This window comes from Muntiacus reevesi, chromosome 2, assembly GCF_963930625.1.
Source record: "Muntiacus reevesi chromosome 2, mMunRee1.1, whole genome shotgun sequence".
In the NCBI taxonomy this organism is placed as follows: domain Eukaryota; kingdom Metazoa; phylum Chordata; class Mammalia; order Artiodactyla; family Cervidae; genus Muntiacus; species Muntiacus reevesi.
In genome coordinates this window covers 145,631,798-145,643,763 of record NC_089250.1, presented here as the reverse complement: position 1 = coordinate 145,643,763, position 11,966 = coordinate 145,631,798, and the positions used below count along the sequence as shown (strand labels likewise).

General features: G+C 52.2%; 1 protein-coding gene across 4 annotated transcripts; it reads left to right on the top strand.

Moving 5' to 3' along the window:
• Nucleotides 1–4,456: 4,456 nt before the first annotated feature.
• Nucleotides 4,457–11,941, top strand: CUEDC2 (CUE domain containing 2). 4 transcript variants are annotated; one of them, XM_065920096.1, is made up of 9 exons: nucleotides 4,457–4,577; nucleotides 10,011–10,097; nucleotides 10,427–10,570; nucleotides 10,665–10,726; nucleotides 10,867–10,934; nucleotides 11,021–11,200; nucleotides 11,338–11,399; nucleotides 11,481–11,541; nucleotides 11,617–11,941. In XM_065920096.1, the coding sequence occupies exons 2-9, from the start codon at nucleotides 10,024–10,026 to the stop codon at nucleotides 11,761–11,763; spliced, it is 798 nt and encodes a 265-aa protein (XP_065776168.1). In that variant the 5' UTR covers nucleotides 4,457–4,577; nucleotides 10,011–10,023; the 3' UTR covers nucleotides 11,764–11,941. The 4 variants fall into 4 exon arrangements, with proteins under 4 accessions (XP_065776168.1, XP_065776165.1, XP_065776166.1 ...); XM_065920093.1 differs by having other exon boundaries at nucleotides 10,813–10,934; XM_065920094.1 differs by having other exon boundaries at nucleotides 4,463–4,577; nucleotides 10,014–10,097; nucleotides 10,813–10,934.
• The last annotated feature ends 25 nt before the right edge of the window (nucleotides 11,942–11,966 follow it).

The window sequence follows — 11,966 nt, the reverse complement described above, 5'->3', positions numbered from 1 at the left end:
CCTGCAGGGAGTCCTAGATGCTTCTTTCTTTGATCTTTTCTTTGAACTTAACCCTTAGAAGCTTAGAACTCATAAAGCATCAGGGCTCCCAGAGACTTTACTGTTTATCTGGCTCAACCTCCTCAAGTTACCTTCTGCTGAGAAACCAAGGCCAGAGAGGAGTGACTCACCCAAGGTCACACAGTAGGTGGGAATCCATCTACTGTCCCTATCCCAGTGGGGCTCGAGCCACCAAACTCTCATCCTGATGGCCTTCTCCTCTTGGCTTCCCCCAGCCTTACCCAACCCTGGCATCTGGTTTAGGCCCTTTGCCAATAAATCATGACTGACCAATTTTAAACCCTATCCCACCTCCCAACAGGGTAACTCACATTCTACTGAAAGGAGGGTAATAATCACAACGATCTTACACACTTAACTGAGCACTTACTATGTGCAGGCACTGTGCTAAGCCCTGTACAGAAACTATCGTTTAATTTTCACAAAACCTTGAGGTAGATATAATTATTATCCCCATTTACAGATAAGGAAACTGAGGCCTATAGAAATTAACAACTTACCCAACGGTATACACAAAATACACCTGGGAAATCTGACTGTAGCCTTAACATATAGGCCTCTTCATACATGAGACATGCCCAGCAAAATATAAGGAACATTTATTGAACAGCCACTCTGTGAAGAATATTAGACTAGTCATCACGGGGCTCATGAATCAAGCCCCACTGGAAGCAGAGCGTGGAGGATTTGTAGGACATCGTATGCATCATTGAAGCGTTGGAGAAGCTTCTTGTAAAAGGCATCTGAGAAAGACTTTGAAGGATCTGTAGGAAGCTGACAGCGATGGAAAGGAGGTGTCCGGAGAAGAACTGAGGAGGGGTCAGCACGAGTAAAAGCGTGGCAGCAGGAGCAGGAAGGAGCAGAGTTTCATTGGAGGGCAGGTTATAACCAGGAAGCAGTGGAAGATCAGGCTTGCAAGCTAAATGGAGGCCATACTTTGAAAGACTTTAACGGCAAAGTGAGGAGTTTTGGGGAGCCATTGAAGTCTTTGACAAGAAGAGTGGCTTGAATTGAATTTATTAAAAGATCGAGCCAGTGGCAGCACCTGGCTGATGCCCCGTGACCTCAGTATTGATGATGTAGCACAGCCGGGCACCAGAACTGAGTCCCTAGGGCATTTGCTAGAGCTCACAGCCTATGGAATTCAGTTCTCAGAGCCAGGTGGCCAAAGTTCTCTTAACCATGATGCTGCCCTCCTGCGCTCTCTTCTGTGAATCTTTCCTCATCCCCAGGATGGGTCAAGTGAGAAACCCGAGATCTCAAGATTCCTCCTATTCCAGGAAGGGTCTGAGCTTGGAGCAAAAAACAGGGGTCCACTGCTAGAAGAGGCAAAGGTTCTCTCAATTCCCACAGGATACTGATGTTAGATATGAGGGGTGGAGGCTCAGGGTCATGGTAGAGATTTCATGCAATGAGTCCCGTCATCCCCTGCCCAAATGTGCTCCAATGGGCCTAGGTGTGGAACTGGATAGACAAGGGACTGGGGGAAGAGCTAGAGCATGTACACTGAGAGGGTATTTCTCTAGAGACAGGCTTCCTGAGCCAAACAAGACCCACAAAATGTGGATCCCGAAGATAGAGGCCCAGGAGTTCAAGCTCCCTGAAACCACCACCCCTGCCCCTCCACACACACACAAACACACCTGAAATGAAGATCTGAAGTACCTGGTATAGATAAGGGAATGGAAGAGAAAGACTTCCCTGAAACACAGGACTTTCTAGAGAGTTAAACTGAGGACTGGGGTGCTATTTCCACTCAGGGCAGAGCTGCAGCCTGTCTCTGGAGATGGAAAGGCAAGCCGGCAGGCTCAAGAGCCACCCTCCACCCCCACCCCCAACTTGAGTTGAGAGAAACAGGTCCGCACTTACCCTTGAAGCCTCTCCTCTCTCTCCTGGAGCTGGATCTACAGTGATGCTCCCAGAGACTGCTCCTTAAATAGGCCCCGCCCCAGCCAACTCCCACCCCCGCCCCATCCTGGCTCTTCTGAGAAAGGAGGAAGGTGTGGGAGGGCCGGGCACCCTGCCCAGAGAGCCCTTTTTGACCTCAAGCAAGAATGGGGACCCCATCTCCACCCCCCCATCTTTCAAAGCATCCCCCTTCCTCACCTCAGTCTCTGAGTCCCTCCCACCCCTTGAAACCAGCCCCCTGAGTTCTTTCTCTGTCCTTAATGTCTGGGAAATCTGTCCTTTCTGCCTAATTCAAGCCCAGTTCCTCACTCTGAGGTTGAATGTTGGGGAGCTGATGTGCTAGTGGAGGCTTCAGCACAAGCTTCTAGTTTTCCCATCAGCTTAGGAGACCCAGCGTCAGCTACAGAATTCATTCATGGAATGGGGAGGGAGGAGGTAATCGGTCTATCTCCTACCTCATGTGGCTTCAAGCTGCATCCAAAGCGTAAGAGGAGTTTATTCCCATTCCATGGAGAGATTCTGAGACCTGAGAGGACAGAAAAGTCAGGGGCTTAAGGCCCAGGCAATATGGAATGTCGCATGGGACTCGTGTTTCCCTGGAGCTCCTGATTACGGTTTGTGTGTGTCCCTGTGTCTGTGGTGGGCCCTCTCCCCAGCCCACCCTCTGTCGTCTGATTCCAGAACCCAACACTTACTGCACAGAGCTGAGACCCTCCAGAACCTGAGCTGGGAATTGAGGGGCTCCTCCTAAATGGTCCTTCCCCAAAACCTCAGGAAGTTCTTTCCCATGATAATTAGCTACATCCACTGCCATTCAAGAAACAGGCCATGGGGGAGGGGGAAAGGTACAGTCTCAGGGATGGTCGCCAGGGTCTCGGGCTTGGAACTAGGGACAGCTCTACTGAGGAAACCTGGAAATTCCTGTAATGGGGGTGGTAGGGAGAGAAGAGGCATCAGTATTGTGCAATGGAAAGGAGAGGGAGGACGGATGGGGGACTGGGGGAGGGGAGCGATAGCTTAGTCTTTAGAGGCCTGGCAGCTACCCATCACCTCCTTCCCAGGGGCCTGCTTGGCCAGAGTTCAAAGTGGCTGTCACCCCACCCTTCATTAACCCCAGCAGCACTGGGCTGGCAGCAGCAGGGCTTTTATGGGAGACGCGACGCCAAAGGTGCTCCCTCCTTTCCTCCCCTTTCCTGCCCCCTTTCCCCACCAGCCCACATCTTGCTCTCTTTGAGGCCAGAGAATCCCAGTGGGGAGGTGGGAAGTTGAAGTGAGGGAAAGGACTGGAATAGGGAGTGGTGATCCCATTTTTCTCCATATTCTGGCATTGCCTCTGTCCTTAAGGAAGAGAGAATGGGACTTTCTACCTTGGACCATGAGCTCCTCGGCGTAGGGACAATCTCTGGGCGCCCAGCACCCTACAGGGGGACTAGACCTGACAAGAGGCTCAGCCTCATGACTGGGAATGGGACAGCTCATCCTTGAATGGAACTCTTTCCATCATGACCCACTGAAGGACTTCTGGGAAGGGAAGGCTCTGGGCTTCCCCCCTGGATAGCACCGGGAAGCTGAGGTAGCAGGAACAGAAAGAGGAAGCTGAGGCTTTACTGGGTATCAGGGTTCAGCCATCCTGTCCTAAATGAGGCGCCCTGCCAACACGGACATTAAGGTACTGGCCTGCAGGGATCCTGGATCTGAGCTCAGGTGGGTCCTCAGAACACCTGCTGTCCCTCCCCCCATCCAAACCAGGTTCCAGAGCCCAAAACTTATGCCCTGTAACCACCCTCATCTTGGGGAGACATCGCTGTTAAGAGAATTCATAGGGGGCAGATAGTCTTCTCTGGTGGCTTTGTGGTAATGAATCCGCTACCAACACAGGAGACTCAGGTTCAATCCTTGGGTTGGTAAAATCCTCTGGAGGAGGAAATGACAACCCACTCCACTATTTTTGCCTGGAAAATTCCATGGACAGAGGAGCCTGGGGGCTACAGTCCATGGGGTCACAAAGAGCCCAACACACACGCGCACACACGCATGGCGGGTAAGTCAGTACCTAAGAGTTGATGGGTGACAGGCCTTGAATCTGGACTGGACACGTAGGAGGAGAGACAGTGGGATTTGGGGAACACCAGGTCTAGGAGTAGGGGCCACCAGAATCAACCAGTGAGCCACGGGTCTGTGGGAAGACGGGAAAAACAAGGAGAAGTCGAAGGGAAGATACAGAATTTGAGGGAGATTTGGGGGGCCAGGAAATAAGGTGGATGGGAATACACTGGGTGGGGCCAAATGTCCTTGGTCTGGGCAGACAGGGAGCTAGAAGGGGATACAGTCAGTCGCTGAGACTCCACCCATGGCGTCATCTTCATGCCTAACTCCTCCCTACTCTCAAAAAAATGGCCGCCGCGGGAGCCCGTCCAAAACCCTGAGACAAATGAGAATGGAAACAGAAGCCCCGCCTACTTATGGGCAATTGCCCTTCTTAAAAATGGCCACCACAGCGCTTCTGGAAGTGCACCGCTCTGGGCCCCGCCTTTGATCTCGTTGGTGGGACTGGGGGAATGCGAGCTGCACCGCGCGGGACAAGTCGCCGGCGGCGCCCGACGGAGCAGGTGATTCCCCCTCCAGGCCCCGACTCAGGGCTGGAAGAGTCGCGGAGAGCATTGACCCAGGGTACCCCTCCTGTGTGTCTCCCCACGGTACCCCCGGGGCCCGCCGGACCCCCATCTCTGATTCTCACCGTGGCCTGTATCAAGGCACTTTTTGGCTTGCTCAGGCCTCCCTCATCATGTGTTCCCCAGGGCCGCAAGCGCAGCCATCTGCCCTCGGGCCCACTATTCTGGATGCTTAAGGGTATCCCGCTAGCTCGTTTAGGGAGCTGCTGCTTCAGGGGTCGGCCATCATCGTGGCCCCACTTCCTGTACTCCCATCACCCCTCATTTATACTCCCGCCTGATTTTGGATGCCGGAATCCCGTATACTCCTCGGTCCCCTTGGTGCTTCTAAGAGCTGCCTTGGGGGTCAGGGGACAATGATGTCCTGTGGAACCTGCGTTATGTACCAGGGCCCAGGAGCCGGTCTTCATAGAGAAGCAGTGAAGATCTCTTTTTTCTAGATTCTTGAGTTTCTAGACTCTTGAGTGCCCAGGGCTTCTTCCACTCTGCTTCCCAGGACTCCTCCCACGTGGCCTACTGGTCTCCCTCCACCTGGGGCACATCCTCACCCGAAGGGAACGACATAGTACTTCTTTCCCCAGTTTCACTTAAATTTGTTTGGGGAAGGGAGAAGGCATTATTGAGCATCTGGGGAGTCCAGAGCTGTGCGGTCCCAGAGATATTCCCAGGCCACCTGGCCAGTGAGAATGGGGCAGTCAGGTTTGGCTCCGGAGAGGAAGTGAGTCCTGCAAAGTGAGGGGCAAAGGGGCAAAGACATTCTGAGTGGGGAGAATGGTGTGAGCAAAGATTCCGAGGTAGGCAAGAGGGCCAGCCAAGGAGGAGAGGAGGATCAGAACACAGGTTGGGGACAGACCCTTTGCATCATGAAAGGTTGTGTAGTATGGTGGTTAACAGTGAAGGTTTTGGAGCCAGACTGCCTGAGTATAAAACTGCTATTAACTTCCTTGGTGACCCTGGGCAAGTTACTTAACCTCACAATGCGTCCATTTCCTTTTGGGTAAATGGGATAATATGATATATTAGTATCTATATGTTAGGGTAATTGTGAGGATTAGGTAAAGTTAATACATGTAAAGAGCACAGAACAATCCCTGGCAGATCTTAAGCAGTCATCCATGAGTACTAAGTTGTTTCAGTTATGTCCGACTCTGTGTGACTCGGTAAGACCCTGTGGACTGCAGCCCACCAGAATTCTCTGTTCAGGGGATTCTCCAGGCAAGAATACTGGAGTGGGTGCCATGCCCTCCTCCAGGGGATCTTCCGGACCCAGGGATCAAACCCACCTCTGTTTGTCTAGTGCCACAAGCGCCACTAGTGCCACCTGGGAAGCCCTGTAAGCAGTCAGTAAATGCTAAATATTATTACCTTCATCAGAAATATTCAAACAAGACTCACGACAGGATGACAGTCACATTTCATGGGTGCAACTAACCAGTGAACCCTGATTTAGAGCTCCCAGGATGTAATGGGGTTCTGTGGCCTATATTCAGAATTTGAAAAGTCTTGGGGAAATCGTGTTCTGACCCTGGAGAAGGTTGGTTGTTTGGGCTGCAGCTTCCCCAACTCAGGGACTATGAGGAGAAATATTAGGAGAAGGTTCTGGGTAGGAAAGTAATGCCAACGAAGCCTAAGTGGTGGAGAAGGGTGAAAGAAAGAAGTGGCAAGCTTTGAAGGCTGTGGAAAGTTTGGGCAGCCCAAGAACAGGAGGAAGGGGGACATTCTCTTAGGAAACAAGCCAGAGCAAAAGCTCAGGGCAGGAAGACTTTTATTTGAGCACAGTGAGGTGTTTCTCATGAATAACTTCTTGGCCCTAGGTTCGAAGCTAGGCATCAGCCACATCCCTGAGAGCTTCTTCCCTAGAAGCTTTCATGCAGCATCCATGGACCTTGGTCCTCGCAGAGGTTGGCAGACAACTGCTAGCAGCCAGGAACGGTATAACCTGGGGTGGATGTTGGTCTCCACAGGGGGCTGACTTCTTGGGGGAGCAGCATGATGGGATCTGGTATGCCTGGTCTGAGCAGTTACACGCCTCACCAGGGCCCATACTAGGGTCTGGAGCAAGAGGCTGACCTCCCCTGGTAAGATAGGACTTCTCAGTTCTGCTGTCCCAAGTGACCCTGTACTGTCACAGCAACTCTGTTGTTACCAGTCAGGGGACCAGGGAACTGCAATTGTAGATGGCAGCCCTGTCTCAACCCAGTTGGAGGTCTTGACATCCCTCCATTCCCAAAGTAGCCCCTCGAATATACACTCAATTAGAAAGTCCTGGATTTATCTCTTGACTACCACAGTCAAGCCAGGTGACTCTGGGAATGTCATTAAACCCACTGAGCTTCAATCTCTTCATTTGTGAAGTGGGAAGTAACTTTATTGAGTGTACATTGATCAATAAACCAGGTGTGTAGTCCCTGTGCTCATGAAGCAAGTGGAAGAATCATTAAACATTGCCCCAGTAATTTTTTTAATTATAGCTATAAAAAGTGTTGTTAAGTAAGGAAAAGTGTAGTCTGCAGTAAGGGTGTAAGATAGAGGAGACCAAACCAGTTCTAGAGGGTCAGGGACAGCATCCCTTGAAGGAAACTGTAAAATGAAACCTGAAAGGTGAGAGGAGTTAGCAAGTGAAGGGGTGGAGGCGGCAGGTTACCCAGGCAGAGGAAACAGTTCATGCAGAGCCCCTTGCCATGAAAAAGCTGGAGTGCTAACAAGCTGAAAGCAAGTCAGGGTGGAGGGGAGTGATCTGGGTGGGGGGGGGGGTGGTGGTGGTACATGACGAGGCTGGAGAGACAGAAGCACAGAGTCAGACCCTGAATTGAGGGCCACAAAAAGAATCTGGACTAATCTGGAAACAGGAAATCATGGCTAAATATTATGCAGGAAGAACATGATTTTTTGGTAAAGATTGTACAGCCATCATCTTTGTGGAGAATAAGTTGTTGGCAGAACGATGGTGGTGAGGAGAAGGATTGGGATACTTGCAGTTAAGGCAAGAGATGGAGCTGAGTGGGAGGAGAGATGGAGAAAAGTAGATGTGTTGAGAGATAATGGTCAGGGCTTGGTGACTGATTGGATGTGGGAAGGCACAGCATCTGGTCTCAGACTTGTAGCAGGAACAGCTGGGTACATGGACATGTGTACGCTGGGGACAGCCTTGGAGGAGTAGACGACTTGGGAGAATGTCAGTTTGGAACACATTAAGTCATCCCTATGGAGGTGTCAGAGACATAGATGTACAAGTGTGTAGCTCAGAGGAGGAGGCTGGACTAGAGGATTAGACATTTGGGAATTGGTGACATGGAGTTGGAACAAGAAGATGTGGGCCTAGATGAGATCTTCCAGAGACAGAGGGTGCAGACTGAAGAGAGAGGAGAAGCAGCTTTGAGCCTGACCTTTGCTGCCAGTTAGAGGGGAAAAGAGGAGAGAGGGGCCGAGATGGCTGGGGAAGAAATGGCCAGGGAGGTGGAAGAGAAACAGGAGGACGTGATGCCTCCTAGGCCAATACTGATGCTGCTTGAAAGGGCAAATATTAGGTGACCGTATAAGAAATGGCCTTTCTCTTTCTTTCTCTCTTTCTTGATAAAAAATGGATAATATTGGCAAATTCATATGGTACAACCTAATTAGACCAGTTAGGTCTTCCCAGTAGCTCAGTGGTAAAGAATCTGCCACACAGGAAATGTGGGTTCAGTTCCTGAGTTGGAAGATCCCCTGGAGAAGGAGATGGCAACGCACTCCAGTATTCTTGCCTGGGAAATCCCATGGACAGAGGATCCTGGAGGGCTACAGTCCATGGGGTTGCGTAAGAGTTGAACACAACTTAGCAACTAAACAACAAAAACAATTAGACCAAAACCTGAAAACAGTAACTCCTGACCTTACCCTGAGAAGATCTGGTAGAGATGTTGGAGCAGAAGCCAGACTGAAGTTGGGGGAAAGTGGCTAGAATGGAGAATAATAAGGCAGTAGCCTTGACCGGGACCTGGTGACTGATTGATTGCAGCAGGTGGGGTTGAGAGAGGGTGAGACTCAGGGTAACTCCCAAGTTCAGGTTTGGCAGCTGAGCAAGTTGTGTCAGCTAGTGAAACAGGAGGAGGTGCCTGTTTGTGGAGTGGGTGTACACAGGCGGAAAGGATATGATGAATTGGGGATAGGTGCTCCTGAGTCTTCTAACTGGGATAATAGGCTGACATTTAGACCTGTGGATCTGGAGCAGTTTGTTGCCACCTGTGTGTTCTTGACTACCAAATACAGACTTTATGGAGTCAAAAGCATGTAAGTAGGATTGAAACAAGTCAATAAGTATTTATCAAGCACCTACTAAGTGCAGGCATTTTTCTAAGTGCTAGGGCTATACCTAAGGATAAGACAAAGTCCCTCCCAACTCCCTTTTCTTGCAGCTTACATTCTATGGGGGAGGAGAGACAATAAGCAAATAAACATAAAAATAACATTAAGCTGTAGTATATGCCATGTAGAAAATAAAGCAGAGAAAAAGATTAGGGAGTATATGGGGAATGCTTATTTTTGGTAGGTTAGTCAGAGACAGTCTCTCTGGAGGCAGCATTTGAGCAGAGCCCCGGCAGAGGTGAGGGGGTGAGCCATGTGGATATATGGAAGAGAGATAGGCAGGAAGAAGCTGGGTAAGTTTGAAGGACCCCAAGGATGCTGGTGGAGTGAGCGAGGAGGGACTGGTGAGGTTGGAAGGTAGGCAAAGGCCAGATCTTCTAGAATATCGTAGGCCTTGGGAACGAGAATGGACAGCCTCTGTAGATAGCCCCAAGCTGCTGGGAGGGCAAGGACCAGGCAGGGAGATAGAATTCATGAAAGACTTCCCCTTCTATCTGGGCCCCAGAGCCAGAAAAGCCCCTTTGTGTGGAGGGTGGGTGGTCCATTCTGGGTAGGGGAATGGCTGTGCTCAGTCCTGAGGCCTGCTCCTTGGGGGGCTGGACAATGGGCCCCTTGTGGCTGGACTTGGGGGCCCAGTGACCCTCTCAGTGATGGGATTCCTCAGCCAGGAGGCATGTGACCTCAAGACCTTGGCATCTTCCCAGAAGATCTGGGCCTACTTCTGGGGTGTGGGGTGGGGAGATGGGGAGAGGTCACGGGGAGGGAGGAGGGAAACCTCCACTCTGGAAACTTTCTTCTGAGACAGTGTCCTGTCCTGACTCAGGCTGGAGGAGGTGGAGAGATAGGGAGGCGGGGGGCTGTGACTCTGCTTGAGGGAACGGGGGAGGACCAGAGTTGGAAGCTACGGGCAACTTCAACAAATGGTTTCCACAGCAGGGCAGGAGGGAGGAGCTGGCTGCCCCTGGACCTGGTGGGCAGGGGCAGGCAGAAGAGGGCCTGACAAGCCTCCATCTTGTATCCCTTCAGCAGAGGAGAGAGCATGGAGCTGGAGAGGATTGTCAGTGCAGCCCTCCTTGCCTTTGTCCAGACGCACCTCCCAGAGGCCGACCTCAGGTAGAAGCTACTCTTCTAGAAGGGTCATGCTGGGGCCAGTGCTGGAGCAGCTGGGCAGGACTCTGACCCTGGCCAGTGGAGAGACTGGGGTGGGGAGCACTCAGCCCTGTTCCTGAGATGCGGAAGGGCTGAGTGTGACCTGCTGGAGCGGCCTTGCCTCTCATCCTGTTCCCGTCACCCTTGTTGAACAGAGGGGAGACCAAATCTCTGAGGAAGGGGGAGGGTGGGATACTCTCCAGGCTTAAGGCTTGAGGTCTGCCTCATGGTCCCCAGGAAGCCAGGGGCTGGAGTCCCAGGCTAACAGGGCTTGTCTTGTCCCCTTCCTGCAGCGGCTTGGATGACGTCATCTTTTCCTATGTGCTCGGGGTTCTTGGGGACCTGGGCCCCTCAGGCCCATCAGAGGAGAATTTCGACATGGAAGCCTTCACTGAGATGATGGAGGCCTATGTACCTGGCTTCGCCCACATCCCCAGGTAGGGCCTGTTTGGGGCCAAAAGGATGAGAGGGGCTGGCTGATGGTGGAAGGTGGGTTGAGTTGTCCTTTAACCACCCTCCTGGTCTTTTCAGGGGTACAATAGCGGACATGATCCAGAAGCTCTCAGGGCAGTTGAGTGGTGCCAGGAACAAAGGTGAGCCTGGGAATCAGGCCCCTGGGTGACTCAAACTGCCTCCTCCAAAGCCCTGACAAACCTGTTGCTCTTTCTGCCCCTTTAAGAGAATGTGCAGCCACAGAGCTCTGAGGTCCAAGGTCAGGTATCTATCTCCCCAGAGCCCCTGCAGCGGCCTGAAAAGCTCAAAGAAGAGACGATGTCTTCTGCTGGGGACACCCAAGATGAGGTACTGGTAGAGGAGGGTAGCAGTGAAGGAGCTTAGGGGGCTGGAAAGGAGGAAATAGTGCCTCTTGTCAACATTTATGCCCACAGGCAGCTGGCCCTGAGGAAGAGCTGCTGCCAGGAGTGGACGTACTCCTGGAGGTTTTCCCCACCTGTTCAGTGGAGCAGGCCCAGTGGGTATTGGCCAAAGCTCGAGGGGACCTGGAAGAAGCTGTGCAGATGCTGGTAGAGGGGAAGGAGGGGCCTCCAGCCTGGGATGGCCCCAACCAGGTATCCTCTGCCAGGAACCCCCAACCCCATGTAACCTCAGCCACGCTCCAGCTTAGTGTTAAGCCCCTGCCCCTAGCCTAGCCCCATTTGCTTCCCCTGCTGGTACCCTAGGACCTACACCTGGCTTCTCTCTGCAGGACTTGCCCAGGCGTCTCAGAGGCCCCCAAAAGGATGAGCTGAAGTCCTTCATCCTGCAGAAGTGAGTCTGGGCTGGGCAGGGCTAGGACCTTTGAGGGTCTTCCCAGGGTGGCAGGAGCTTCACCCAGCCAGTTTTTGGCAGGTACATGATGGTGGATAGCGCAGAGGATCAGAAGATTCACCGTCCTATGGCTCCTAAGGAGGTGAGATGGTCGGGGTCGTGGAGCGGGTGCATCTGTCTCCAGGCTTCCGCTGCTCACTGCCTGATTGCCTGACAGGCTCCCAAGAAGCTGATCCGATACATCGACAACCAGATAGTGAGCACCAAAGGGGAGCGATTCAAAGACGTGCGGAACCCTGAGGCCGAGGAGATGAAGGCCACATACATCAACCTCAAGCCAGCCAGAAAGTACCGCTTCCACTGAGGCACTTGCCAGACTCTGCCCAAGCAGGCTAGGCTTAAGATCCCAGAGGGATGCAGAAGCCCTACACACCACACAGGGCCCGCCCTAACTCCTGTCCCCCTTCCTTCCCAACTTCCTTGCTCCACAGTGTTAACCTCCTCTTGGAGCTGCCATAGGCACAGTAAAGGTAGCCCCAGGACGGTGTGAGTGCATTCTGGTCATTT